Source organism: Oncorhynchus nerka, linkage group LG6 (genome assembly GCF_034236695.1).
Source record: "Oncorhynchus nerka isolate Pitt River linkage group LG6, Oner_Uvic_2.0, whole genome shotgun sequence".
Taxonomy (NCBI): Eukaryota; Metazoa; Chordata; class Actinopteri; order Salmoniformes; family Salmonidae; genus Oncorhynchus; species Oncorhynchus nerka.
The window spans coordinates 54,134,182-54,146,550 of record NC_088401.1 but is presented as its reverse complement, the minus strand read 5'-3'; the positions used below and the strand labels follow the sequence as shown (position 1 = coordinate 54,146,550).

Here is a 12,369-nt window from a genome sequence, read left to right as displayed (position 1 = left end):
AAAACAAGGGCACAAGTAGACAGGGTACCTGAAACAAAGAACAAAGGGACAAACAACAAAAAGCAGAGCTGACGCTACAAACACAACAAGAAACACGTCTACAGTGAGCGTCAAAATTATTGGGACACATATTTTGTTGTTTTGGCTCTGTACTCCAGCACCTTGGATTTGAAATGATACAATGGACCTGTGAGGGGTAGAGCCTCGGTTTTGCGGCTATTAAGTTGAAGGGAGTTTTTCTTCATCCAAGCTCTTATCTCCTTAAGGCAGGTGTTTCGACGAGCACAGGCAGCAGAGAGACTTGGGGCAGTTTTCACCAGTGGCGATCAGGGTTGTTTAAGATGAGGGAGGATGATACACATTTTTTTTTTATTGTATTATTATGGGCATGGTCTTATTTCTATAACAGCATATTGGGTGACTGTCATTTATATTACATTCACCCAGCTCAATGTAACATCGATAAGTTTAGGCTACTACATGATACTCTAGTTTTCCCTATACCCTTCGTGAGGTTGCTACAACCTAGCCTATGAATGAAAGTTTTTCAACGTAGGTGCACAGGTCGAGATACATTTTGTAGTCAAGGTGACAGACATTGGCACATTCAATACCGCCTTGCACACCTTTGCCTGCATCTAGCTGATCTAGGGTGTAATCATTAGTCCAACAGTTTCAAATGAGTTTCTATTGGACAAATTCAGGATATGTTTATCCCCGTTTTGTTCTGTTTGCTTCCGTTTAAGAAACGTTTTTCAACAGAATCGGAGGGATGAATACACCCCTGATCACATGCAAACACAGTTCACTTTCATAGAAGCCACATAGAAACAGCATGATCCCTTGATCGTTGTATAATTCCTTCTCGCATCCATATGCTCTCCTCCTCTCACCTTTTCCCTTCGCTTGTGGACTTCAGTGTTCAAAACGTCAGTGGGCTGTCATGTGCCTTTTACTGAGGAGTGGCTTCTGTCTGGCCAATCTACCATAAAGGCCTGATTGGTGGAGTGCTATGGCCCTGACCAAGACCCTTCTTCCCCGATTGCTCAGTTTAGCCGGGAGGCCAGCTCTAGGAAGAGACTTGGTGGTCCAAACGTTTCCCATTTAAGAATGATGGAGGCCACTGTGTTCTTGGGGACCTTCAATGCTGCAGAAATGTTTTGTTACCCTTTCCCAGATCTGTGCCTCGACACAATCCTGTCTCGGTGCTCTACGGACAATTTATTTGACCTCATGGCTTTGCTTTTGCTCTGACATGCACTGTCAACTGTGGGACCTTATATAGACAGGTGTGTGCCTTTCCAAATCATGCCCAATAAATGTAATTTAACACAGGTGGTCTCCAATCCAGTTGTAGAAACATCTCAAGGATGATCAATGGAAACAGGATGCACCTGAGCTCAATTTGGAGTCTCATAGCAAAGGGTTTAAATACTAATGTAAATAAGGTATTTCTGATTTGGATTTTTTATACATTTTCAAACATTTATAAAAACGTGTTTTCGCTTTGTCCTTATGGCATATTTTGTGTAGTGTAGATTTTATAATAAGCCTGTAACATAACAGAATGTTGAAAAAGGGAACGGGTCTGAATACTTTCCGAATGCGCTGTATTTGGTGATGTGAATACGTATATTTGGTATAGATTTATCTAAAAAGGATTACTTTAAAAAATATTTATCACATATAAATCACAGAGGGGGGATGGTTCTCCCCTTCCTTCTCTGAGGAGCCTCCACTGGTTTTCACATATAGCTGGGTGTCATCAGCAGAGGAATATCATTGATATTATCTGTATGAGTGCTCATCTGATGCTAACTCATCACCCTGGTAGTCTACTACAGATGGTATTGGATTTGATCATAAAAAAAAAAATACAATACACTGACTTTCTGTCTGTGAAAGTCATATAAAGCAAATCAGCCTGTCCTTTGATTGGTACTGAGTGGGTTTCTGACTTCTCCATGAGTCAGGGGTCAGGGTTTAAAGGGAAGGGAGAAGAGGGGCTGCACTGACCCCAGGATATGAGCAGGAGAACTGCCGGCCGAACAGAAGAAATGCATAGTAAATTAGCACCATGACACCATGATACTGCAATGAGCCTTATTTGTTTGAAGAACCAAAGAAGCACAATTACGCTAAATAGTCACTTACAGTATAAATCCTCAATAGCATTCGTTCACACGTGAAAGTTATGTTGTTTTAACAAGGGCATCTGCAAGGGTAAAGGAAAATTCCATTTCATTACTCCACTTTTGATACAGTCCCAAAAAATTTTGTCAGTGATCAAGTTTTCAAGATGTAGAACAGTCAAAATACAGAAAGTGTAACAGTATGCTGCGTTTGAAAACTTGAGCCATAGATATTCAAATATACAATCCCAACAGGGCCACACACATGGGCTCGTACACACACAGTATGCATACCACAAGCTACAGTACAGGAATCAGGTCCCGTCTCAGAGTAGGAGCGCTGATTTAAGTTCAGGTCCCCCCTGTCCATGTAATCTTATTCATTGTGATCTAAAAGGCAAAGCTGATCCTAGATCAGCACTCCTACTCTGAGATGCTTTGTGAATACGGGCCCAGATCTGATGCATGCTATATGGAACTAAAAACATAAATATTGTAGTTTCTGACCGTCCTGTTTGGAGTCACGTGAAAACTGACATTCCCAGATAGATAACACATGGACTACGCATCTCTGCCAACATTAGCTTAATGCTCATCCTGCCCACATTTATTTGGCAGTCTCTATGGGGGTGCCACAGGGTTCAATCCTCGGGCCGACTCTTTTCTCTGTATATATCAATGATGTTGCTCTTGCTGCGGGCAATTCCCTGATCCACCTCTACGCAGACGACACCATTCTATATACTTCCGGCCCGTCCTTGGACACTGTGCTATCTAACCTCCAAACGAGCTTCAATGCCATACAACACTCCTTCCGTGGCCTCCAACTGCTCTTAAACGCTAGTAAAACCAAATGCATGCTTTTCAACCGTTCGCTGCCTGCACCCGCACGCCTGACCAGCATCACCACCCTGGATGGTTCCGACCTTGAATATGTGGACATCTATAAGTACCTAGGTGTCTGGCTAGACTGTAAACTCTCCTTCCAGACTCATATCAAACATCTCCAATCGAAAATCAAATCTAGAGTCGGCTTTCTATTCCGCAACGAAGCCGCCAAACTTACCCTAGTAAAACTGACTATCCTACCGATCCTCGACTTCGGCGATGTCATCTACAAAATTACTTCCAACACTCTACTCAGCAAACTGGATGCAGTTTATCAAGGTGTCATCCGTTTTGTCACTAAAGCACCTTATACCACCCACCACTGCGACCTGTATGCTCTAGTCGGCTGGCCCTCGCTACATATTCGTCGCCAGACCCACTGGCTCCAGGTCATCTACAAGTCCATGCTAGGTAAAGCTCCGCCTTATCTCAGTTCACTGGTCACGATGGCAACACCCATCCGTAGCACGCGCTCCAGCAGGTGTATCTCACTGATCATCCCTAAAGCCAACACCTCATTTGGCCGCCTTTCGTTCCAGTTCTCTGCTGCCTGTGACTGGAACGAATTGCAAAAATCGCTGAAGTTGGAGACTTTTATCTCCCTCACCAACTTCAAACATCTGCTATCTGATCAGCTAACCGATCGCTGCAGCTGTACATAGTCTATCGGTAAATAGCCCACCCATTTTTACCTACCTCATCCCATACTGTTTTTATTTATTTACTTTTCTGCTCTTTTGCACACCAATATCTCTACCTGTACATGACCATCTGATCATTTATCACTCCAGTGTTAATCTGCAAAATTGTAATTATTCGCCTACCTCCTCATGCCTTTTGCACACAATGTATATAGACTCCCCTTTTTTTCTACTGTGTTATTGACTTGTTAATTGTTTACTCCATGTGTAACTCTGTGTTGTCTGTTCACACTGCTATGCTTTATCTTGGCCAGGTCGCAGTTGCAAATGAGAACTTGTTCTCAACTAGCCTACCTGTTTAAATAAAGGTGAAATAAAAAAATTATAAAAATATGATCCTGTTTTATCATTTTATCACTCACATTTCCGGCAAATTATGACGATGACGTGGAAAGGTGGCCAGAGTCATTAGTACATTTCTCCTGTCATGCCAGGATCAACCGCTGTGTAAATGTGCTACTTTGAGACAACCATTTACAGAACTCTCTAAATATTAACCTTAAAGCTGTAGCAATGACCCACCGATATCAGGCTTGGCTGGCAGTAGAGTAACATGAGAATGATGACAAGCAGGACAGAGTTGAAGAGAAACAGTAGCATACTTTTTGGTAGAATACAGTCTGATTAATCACTTTCACTGTATATTAACCTTAACACTCATTTGGAAAATCAAATACATAAACAAAGGCTATTTAAATTTCTGCCATTTAGCAAATGCTCTTATCCAGAGCAACTTACAGTAGTGAGTGCATATATTTTCTTGGTGCCCTGTGGGAATAGAACCCACAACACTAGTGTTGCAAGGGCCATGGGCTATCATCTGAGCTTCACAGGAATGGTATAAAAGTCTTGCATTACTCTGCATATTGATACAGCTGCCCTGGTCAATTAGTAGGCTAGTGCAGTAGGCCCTACTGTAGGTCATTATACAGCTAATCGCAGTTCATGTTAGTTCCACTTTGATTTAATACAGATTCTTTCCAATTTCATACACAGTGGGTCGCCGACGGTGTTGAGTCATAAGATTTCGGCGCTTTTGGTTATGTGCCAGTTCTCATGAAATTGTTAGGGTTGATTCCTCTTCTATTGAAAGGAAGTTGCAGACTTAGCAGACTTCATCCACCTCTGGCCTGCTCGCCTCCCTACCACTGAGGAAGTACAGTTCCCGCTCAGCCCAGTCAAAACTGTTCGCTGCTCTGGCCCCCCAATGGTGGAACAAACTCCCTCACGACGCCAGGACAGCGGAGTCAATCACCACCTTCCGGAGACACCTGAAACCCCACCTCTTTAAGGAATACCTAGGATAGGATAAAGTAATCCCTCTCACCCCCCTCCCCCTGAAAAGATTTAGATGCACTACTGTTCCACTGGAGGTCATAAGGTGAATGCACCAATTTGTAAGTCGCTCTGGATAAGAGCGTCTGCTAAATGACTTAAATGTAAATGTAAATGTAGGAGGTCAGACATGCACGCAGTGTCAGCACATCTCATCGATTTTACTTCCCAATTTGGTCCCCGACACAGCTCCATACGCCGTGTGTTTGTGTTTTTCTACTTGATATGATATTTGTGGTTGCGGTTATATGTGAATGATTTATTTTTGAGAAATCACCAATTCCTGCAAATACACTGTACAAAACATTAAGGACACCTTCCTAATATTGAGTTGCACCCACTTTTGCCATCAGAACAGCCTCAATTTGTCGGGGCATGGACTCTACAAGGCGTCGAAAGAGTTCCACAGGAATGTTGGCCCATGTTGACTCCAATGCTTCCCACAGTTGTGTCAAGTTGTCTGGATGTCCCTTGGGTGGTGGATCATTCTTGATACACACGAGAAACTGTTGAGCGTGAAAAACCCAGCAGTGTTGCAGTTCTTGACACAAACCGGTGCTCCTGGCACCTACTTCCATACCCCGTTCAAAGGCACTTAAATATTTTTGTCTTTCCCATTCACCCTCTGAATGTCACACACGCACAATTCATGTCTCAATTGTCGTAAGGGTTAAAACTATATATTTAAAAAAAAATCTGTCTTCTCCCCTTCATCTGCACTGATTGAAATGGATTTAACAAGTGACATCAATACGGGATGACAGATTTCACCTGGATTCACCTGGTCAGTCTATTTAATGGAAAGAGCAGGTGTTCTTAATGTTTTGTACACTCTGTGTACATGAAGCAATATTGTGAGAATTATGCTACATCACTTCAAAAGGCACAAAATAGAAGTAATCAAAAAGTTCATATTGAGCACTATTTGAAATCAGTGTTATTATCATGCAAAACTATTGATTGAATATCGGGTTTAAAACGAATAACTTGCCTCAGTAATATCGGAGTTGTATTTCAGGGGGAAGGATGAGAAGAACCTGGCATATTTCCTTTAGACCAGACAATCAGTCAGACGCATGCATATCCCATTTCTATCCAAGCCGTTTGCAGAGATAGTGCACTCACTGCGCTGAGAGCAGCGGTCACAAATCAAGTCCGTCTCGGCAAGTCAATTTTGTATATTCGGTGGGTAAGTTGTACATCTCAGTTCAACGTTGGAGTTAACCCTTATGTCCGGGTTATTAGCTATATTACAATTATTACGACGAGTCACATTGCTTTGCCAGGTTTTCTAGAAGTGCGTATCCTCGTCAGTTTTTAAAATGTATTTTTTAAATCATGCGCGCATTTCTCTGTAATCTTCCGCCGAACTATTTGGATTACAGATTTAGATACAATACCAATGTTCTCAGTTTATGGTTATAGCTCGATATTTGGGGTTCATTTCAGGATAGGCTTTGTAGGAAATTAAAACTCTTTTTTTAGGTTAGGCAGAGCAGAACAGGCTCTAGACTTTTCGGTTGGGGTGGCACACCAAACGGGCCTAATCTTTTAGTGGAACCCTTTTGACAGCTGAGAGAAAAATGTACATTTGAAAATGTATTTCATGCAGTTCTACACATAAAATGATCAAATGTTGCCATGTTATTTTTAATTTATGCAATTCTACCCATCTTGCCATGGGGTGGGGTGAAGTGTTTTTGCCGTTTAAAACGAATTTAAACATATCTGAGCGAGAGTGACTAACAAAATCAATGTGCTCTGCGTGCCCGGTTAGTATTCAACCATAATTACAACACGTTTAGATAACTGGCAGACTAACATACTAACATACCAAATTCTTAGCTGACATGGCTAATTGAGTGACAGTCAGTGACTGACAAAACAAGAGAGAAACTGCTAATGCACAACCAAATTTCGAACTTGCACCTGGTCTATTCTATTATTCTAACTCTCAACAAGTTGCGACTGAGTTCCTAAAAAAAGGCTATTGCTTATATTGCTTATGCCTGGAGCCGGCCCTGGCTATATGCATTGCAGTAAACTTTTATGAGCATGTTGAACTTCAGTTCATTCTTCAAATATGTCAACAAGACATTTGTATTTCTAACACAACATGCTGTTAATATTTTTCTTTCCGGAAAAAAATTGAATCAGGGACTGCTTCAAAATGAGAATTCATACTATATATATATAGTATAATAGTATAATATATATATTATTATTGGTGAAACTGTCATTTTCAGAGTGATGCCATGTCGATTCCAAATGTATTCAATGTCTCCACAGATATTACAATCCAAGCCTTAGCTCTCTGCTGAAGAGACAGAAGATGGACTCAGCCATTAACAGCCACCTTGTGCAGAACCTGTCCATTCTTCTGAGTGCTGGTTATTCCAACGAGACCTGTCGCTTTGATGAGGAGTTTAAGTACATCCTACTGCCTGTTTCCTATAGCCTGGTGTGTGTTCTGGGTCTGGTGCTGAACTCTGTGGCTCTGTGGATGTTCCTGACCAAGATGCGACCGTGGAACACCAGCACCGTCTACATGTTCCACCTGGCCCTCTCAGACTTCCTGTACGTTCTCTCCCTGCCCACCCTCATCTACTACTACGCTAACCGCAGCCACTGGCCTTTCGGCGTGGCCGCCTGCAAGATCGTCCGCTTCTTGTTCTACGCCAACCTCTACAGCAGCATCCTCTTCCTCACCTGCATCAGCGTCCACCGCTACCTGGGCATCTGCCACCCCATCAAGGCCCTGACCATGGTGAAGCCACGCCATGCCCACGCCGTGTGTGGAATGGTGTGGGCTGCTGTCACGGCGTGTCTGGTGCCCAACCTCATCTTTGTCACCACCAGCCAGAGGGACAACGACACGATGTGTCACGATACGACCAATCCCGAGCAGTTTGAGGAGTATGTGGACTACAGCTCTGCGGTCATGATCCTGCTGTTCGGCGTCCCCTTCATGGTTATCATGGTCTGCTACTGTCTGATGGCACTGGCTCTGTGTCGGCCCAGACGGGGGCTCTCGTCCAGCCAGCAGAACTCACCCTCCCGCACCAAGTCCATCAAGCTGATTGTGGTGGTGCTGGTGGTGTTCGCCGTGTGTTTTGTACCCTTCCATATCACACGCACCCTCTACTATACCTACCGTGTACTGAATGCCAAATGTGAATTCCTGAACAAAGTCAACTTTGCCTATAAGATCACCAGGCCTCTGGCCAGTGTGAACAGTTGTATTGATCCCCTCCTGTATTTCCTGGCTGGGGATCACTACCGCTCTAAGCTGGTCAAAGCTCTCACTGGAAATAGACCGACAACCACCAGCCTCTCTGCTGCCTGCCTGAAAAAGCGCCCCAAAAAGAACCATGAGATCGCGCTGGTCTATAAGAACCCAGAGCCTAAAGCCAGCGTTGAACCTATGAGATAGTGGGTTATACATATGGACAACTATGGGGCATCATATAGATATGCCTAACCTCCATAATATAAACAGGAAGGAAACAGTTAATAGCCCTAGGCTGGCCACTACACAGCTGTACTTTCTTTGGATGCTGTTCTGTCATTTCAGACACAGGATGACTACTGTCCAGGGTGAACGAAGGGGCCTCTTGCCAGAGCTCAGACCTGAGTGAGAAATTCAGTTCCTATAAGGCTGTTCGGTCAATGTCATATTAAAGAGAATGAAGAAGTGAGAGTACGGTTGAGTTCAGAAAACAGTGGTGGAAAAGTACCCAATTACCATACTTGAGTGAAGTAAAAATGAAAGTCACCCAGTAAAATACTACTTGAGTAAGTAAGTCTAAAAGCATTTGGTTTTAAAAATACTTAAGTATCAAAAGTAAATGTAATTGCTAAAATATACTTAAGTATCAAAAGTAAAAGTAAAACTATACATTATTTCCAATTCCTCATATTAAGCAAACCAGACGACATCTTTTTCTTGCTTTTTTATTTATGTGTGTTTAGTGAGTCCGTCAGATCAGAGGCAGTAGGGATGACCAGGGATGTTCTCTTGATAAGTGCGTGAATTGGACCATTTCCCTGTCCTGCTAAGCATTCAAAATGTAATGAGTACTATTGGATGTCAGGGAAAATGTATAGAGTAAAAGGTACATTATTTTCTTTAGGAAGTAAAAGTTGTCAAAAATATAAATAGTAAAGTACAGATACCCCCAAAAAACGACTTAAGTAGTACTTTAAAGTTCCTTATCACCACTAACACTTTAAAACAGTGTTGTAAGTATGTAGTACCGTGAGACATCTACATTCCCCCTTGTTAGTAAGAAGCTATGGCAGGTAGCCTAGTGGATAAGAGTAACTGAAAGGTTGCTGGTTCAAATCCCCGAGCCTACTAGGTGAAAAATCTGTTGAGCAAGGCACTTAAACCTAATTGCTACGATAAGTTGCTCTGGATAAGAGCTTCTGCAAAAATGTAAAAGCCAAGTCTGTTTTATACATGTACTGTACAGTCTCTTCCTACTCTGAATACTTGTCTATTAATTTAATTCTGCCGGTTGCTGTGCTTGTAAGACAAGAGTTCAAATCCTTTCAACCAGGGGAACAAAACAGTTTATGTGCCTCTGTCTGAGCCAGACTGTCGTCTCATAGAATAAAATCTTAACTGGCTTGCCTAGTTAATTAAAGGTTAAATAAATAAAATCAAATAAAAATATTACCACAGCCTGTTATGCAAAGCCTGTTATGCACAGTAGCTACAGGACTCTGAAGAGCAGGAGGAAATGTATGTAATCTGTAATCTGTTTGTTCAGATTTGTGTTATTATGGTAGCACGTACTCAGAGAGAGGCTCTGTGGATGGGTATAACAGATTGGATTATTATGGATTATCGGTTACTGTGATCATCAAAAGCATCTCTTCCTATAACATTTTTTAAATATGATCCAAGGAGTTTGGCTGGTAAAAATGTCTTCCTGTCACGCCCTGACCTTAGTTATCTCGGTTTTTCTATATATTTTGGTTAGGTCAGGGTGTGACTAGGGTGGGTACTCTAGTTTTTGTATGTCTAGGGTTTTTGTATGTCTAGGGTTTTTGTATGTCTAGGGTTTTTTGTATGTCTATGTTGGCCTGATATGGTTCCCAATCAGAGACAGCTGTTTATCGTTGTCTCTGATTGAGGATCATATTTAGGTAGCCATTTTCCTCATTTGTGTTGTGGGATCTTGTCTATGTTTGGTTGCCTTAGTGCACATCAGTAGCGGCACATTTCGGTCGGTCGATCGGTCGGTCGGTCGGTCGGTCGGTCGATCGATCGGTCGGTCGGTCGGTCGGTCGGTCGGTTGTTTTGTTCAGTTTCGATTTATTAAAATTATGTGGAACTCTACTCACGCTGCGCCTTGGTACGATCCTTACTACGAACGTGACACTTCCAGTCAGAGTGGAGGTGACGTTACAATAATTTTAAAAAAACTCAAAGGTTGAGGCAAGCTGAAACAGTTCAACAGAAACAGTGTGTGTTATCCAAAAAATGTGTGGTAGCTAAAGCACTAGTCCTCTCCCAGCTGTTTGTGTCCTTCAGCACAGTCCCCACAGCTGTCTATCTGTCTGTCTCTGCTGTGAGGAAACCAGGGGAGGGACTGAAAGGGTGTGTAGGCTGGAGTATCAACTCCATCCAACAACCCACACTTTGGATAAAGAGGAGATTTTCCTGCATTACCCAATTTGGATTCATTACTTGACCCAACACAGTCTTTTTCCACATTAGTTTTGGTTGTTGTTGTTGTTTCTCTCAGAAAGACTGCCTTACTTTCCATGTGAAAGCAGATGTCTCTGTAAAGCAGATTGCAGGTCAGAGGTTCATTCCTAAGGGTATTTGAAGTACTATACTGCTGTACTTCATATTAAAGCTACTGGTCGTGTTTATATAAGGCATTATAACTCAGGTTCAAGGTATGATAGGAAGGCACATGGTTCAATAGGTTTATAACAATATAATGCCATTAAATCTATTTTTATAAATCCACATTTGCTTACTGCCATTTGGTTATAATTGTATTTTGTTATGTATTATGTCAATATTTATCCATGACATTGGTTGATTAACCAAAATCTAAGTTGTGTGCGTATATCAAATTGAACTCCTTCATGCTGCAGTGTCTTGCAGACTTGAATGGGGTTATGATAGAGGGAGAGTGTGGGAAAGTAATGGTTGGTTGCGTGTCTCATCCAAACATGAGGCGTTATCGGATGTAGGTCCTCCATGAATCAGACATGGGTGAAAGTGAGGAGACCTGAGGAAGTGGGAGGACAGGACGGATGGAGAAACAAGAGCAGGAAGTGAGCTGGTCATGGTACTGGACTGTTTGGGTTTTTCCTTCCCTGGTCCGTGCCAAGAAAACCAAGCTGGCCCCACCAACACCCCATGGAAAAGATCTTGTGTTTCCACTTTCCAGCCAAGGCTCCATATTGATTATCCATCGTAATCATCCATAAACAAACTGATATTGACATCTGAAATAGGGGAAGACCAACTCTCCACAAAGCAAGAGATGGTGTTAAAATAGTCACAGTACACAGCAGGTGTATTCTCCATATTTCTGTAGAGCATTGTTAGTTGTTGTCAATGACAACTTTTACATCATTACATTCCTAAAGTAAATAATGTACTTTTTACTCCATACATTTTCCCTGACACCCAAAAGTACTTGTTATATTTTGAATGCTTAGCAGGACAGGAAAATGGTCAAATTCACACACTTATCAAGAGAACATTCCTGGTAATCCATATTGCCTCTGATCTGGCAGACTTACTAAAAACGCATGCTTCGTTTGTAAATTATGTCTGACTGTTGGAGTGTGCCCCTGGCTATCAGTATATAATGAAAAAAAGCAAGAAAAAGGTGCCGTCTGGTTAGCTTAATATAAGGAACTAGAAATAATTTCCACTTTTAGTTTTGATACTTATGTATATTTTAGCAATTACATTTACTTATGCATTGTTTGTTGTACGCCTTCAGTTACTGGTTGTCCATTGTCATAAACTAGTCAAACTAATGTTCAACTAATTGTCTGCAATTCAGTGTTTTGCAATGATTTAGTTGTCTTGTATTCCCCACTACCTTCATACCTCTGCTCTCCTTTCAAACAAGGGTGCATTAAAGGGCATATTTAAATACAGATGTTGTGCTCAAAGAGACCAGCTAGTTGCTAAAGCCGTACACTGATGTAATAGCAAGCCCCAGGAAGAATATGATTCCCATGGATATTTATCTGAAGATTTGTAGTCTGGTCAGATTTGGAATCCCATGAGCACTAGCGCCACTCTGTGGGATGACTGTGACAAAGCTGAT

The 12,369-nt window shown here is 42.0% G+C and overlaps 1 protein-coding gene across 2 annotated transcripts; it reads left to right on the top strand.

The window, feature by feature from the left end:
• Positions 1-6,133: 6,133 nt before the first annotated feature.
• Positions 6,134-12,080, top strand: LOC115131155 (P2Y purinoceptor 4). 2 transcript variants are annotated; one of them, XM_029662751.2, is made up of 2 exons: positions 6,134-6,241; positions 7,346-12,080. In XM_029662751.2, exon 2 carries the CDS (start codon positions 7,389-7,391, stop codon positions 8,487-8,489), a length of 1,101 nt encoding a protein of 366 aa, XP_029518611.1. In that variant the 5' UTR covers positions 6,134-6,241; positions 7,346-7,388; the 3' UTR covers positions 8,490-12,080. The 2 variants fall into 2 exon arrangements, with proteins under 2 accessions (XP_029518611.1, XP_029518610.1); XM_029662750.2 differs by having other exon boundaries at positions 6,135-6,245.
• The last annotated feature ends 289 nt before the right edge of the window (positions 12,081-12,369 follow it).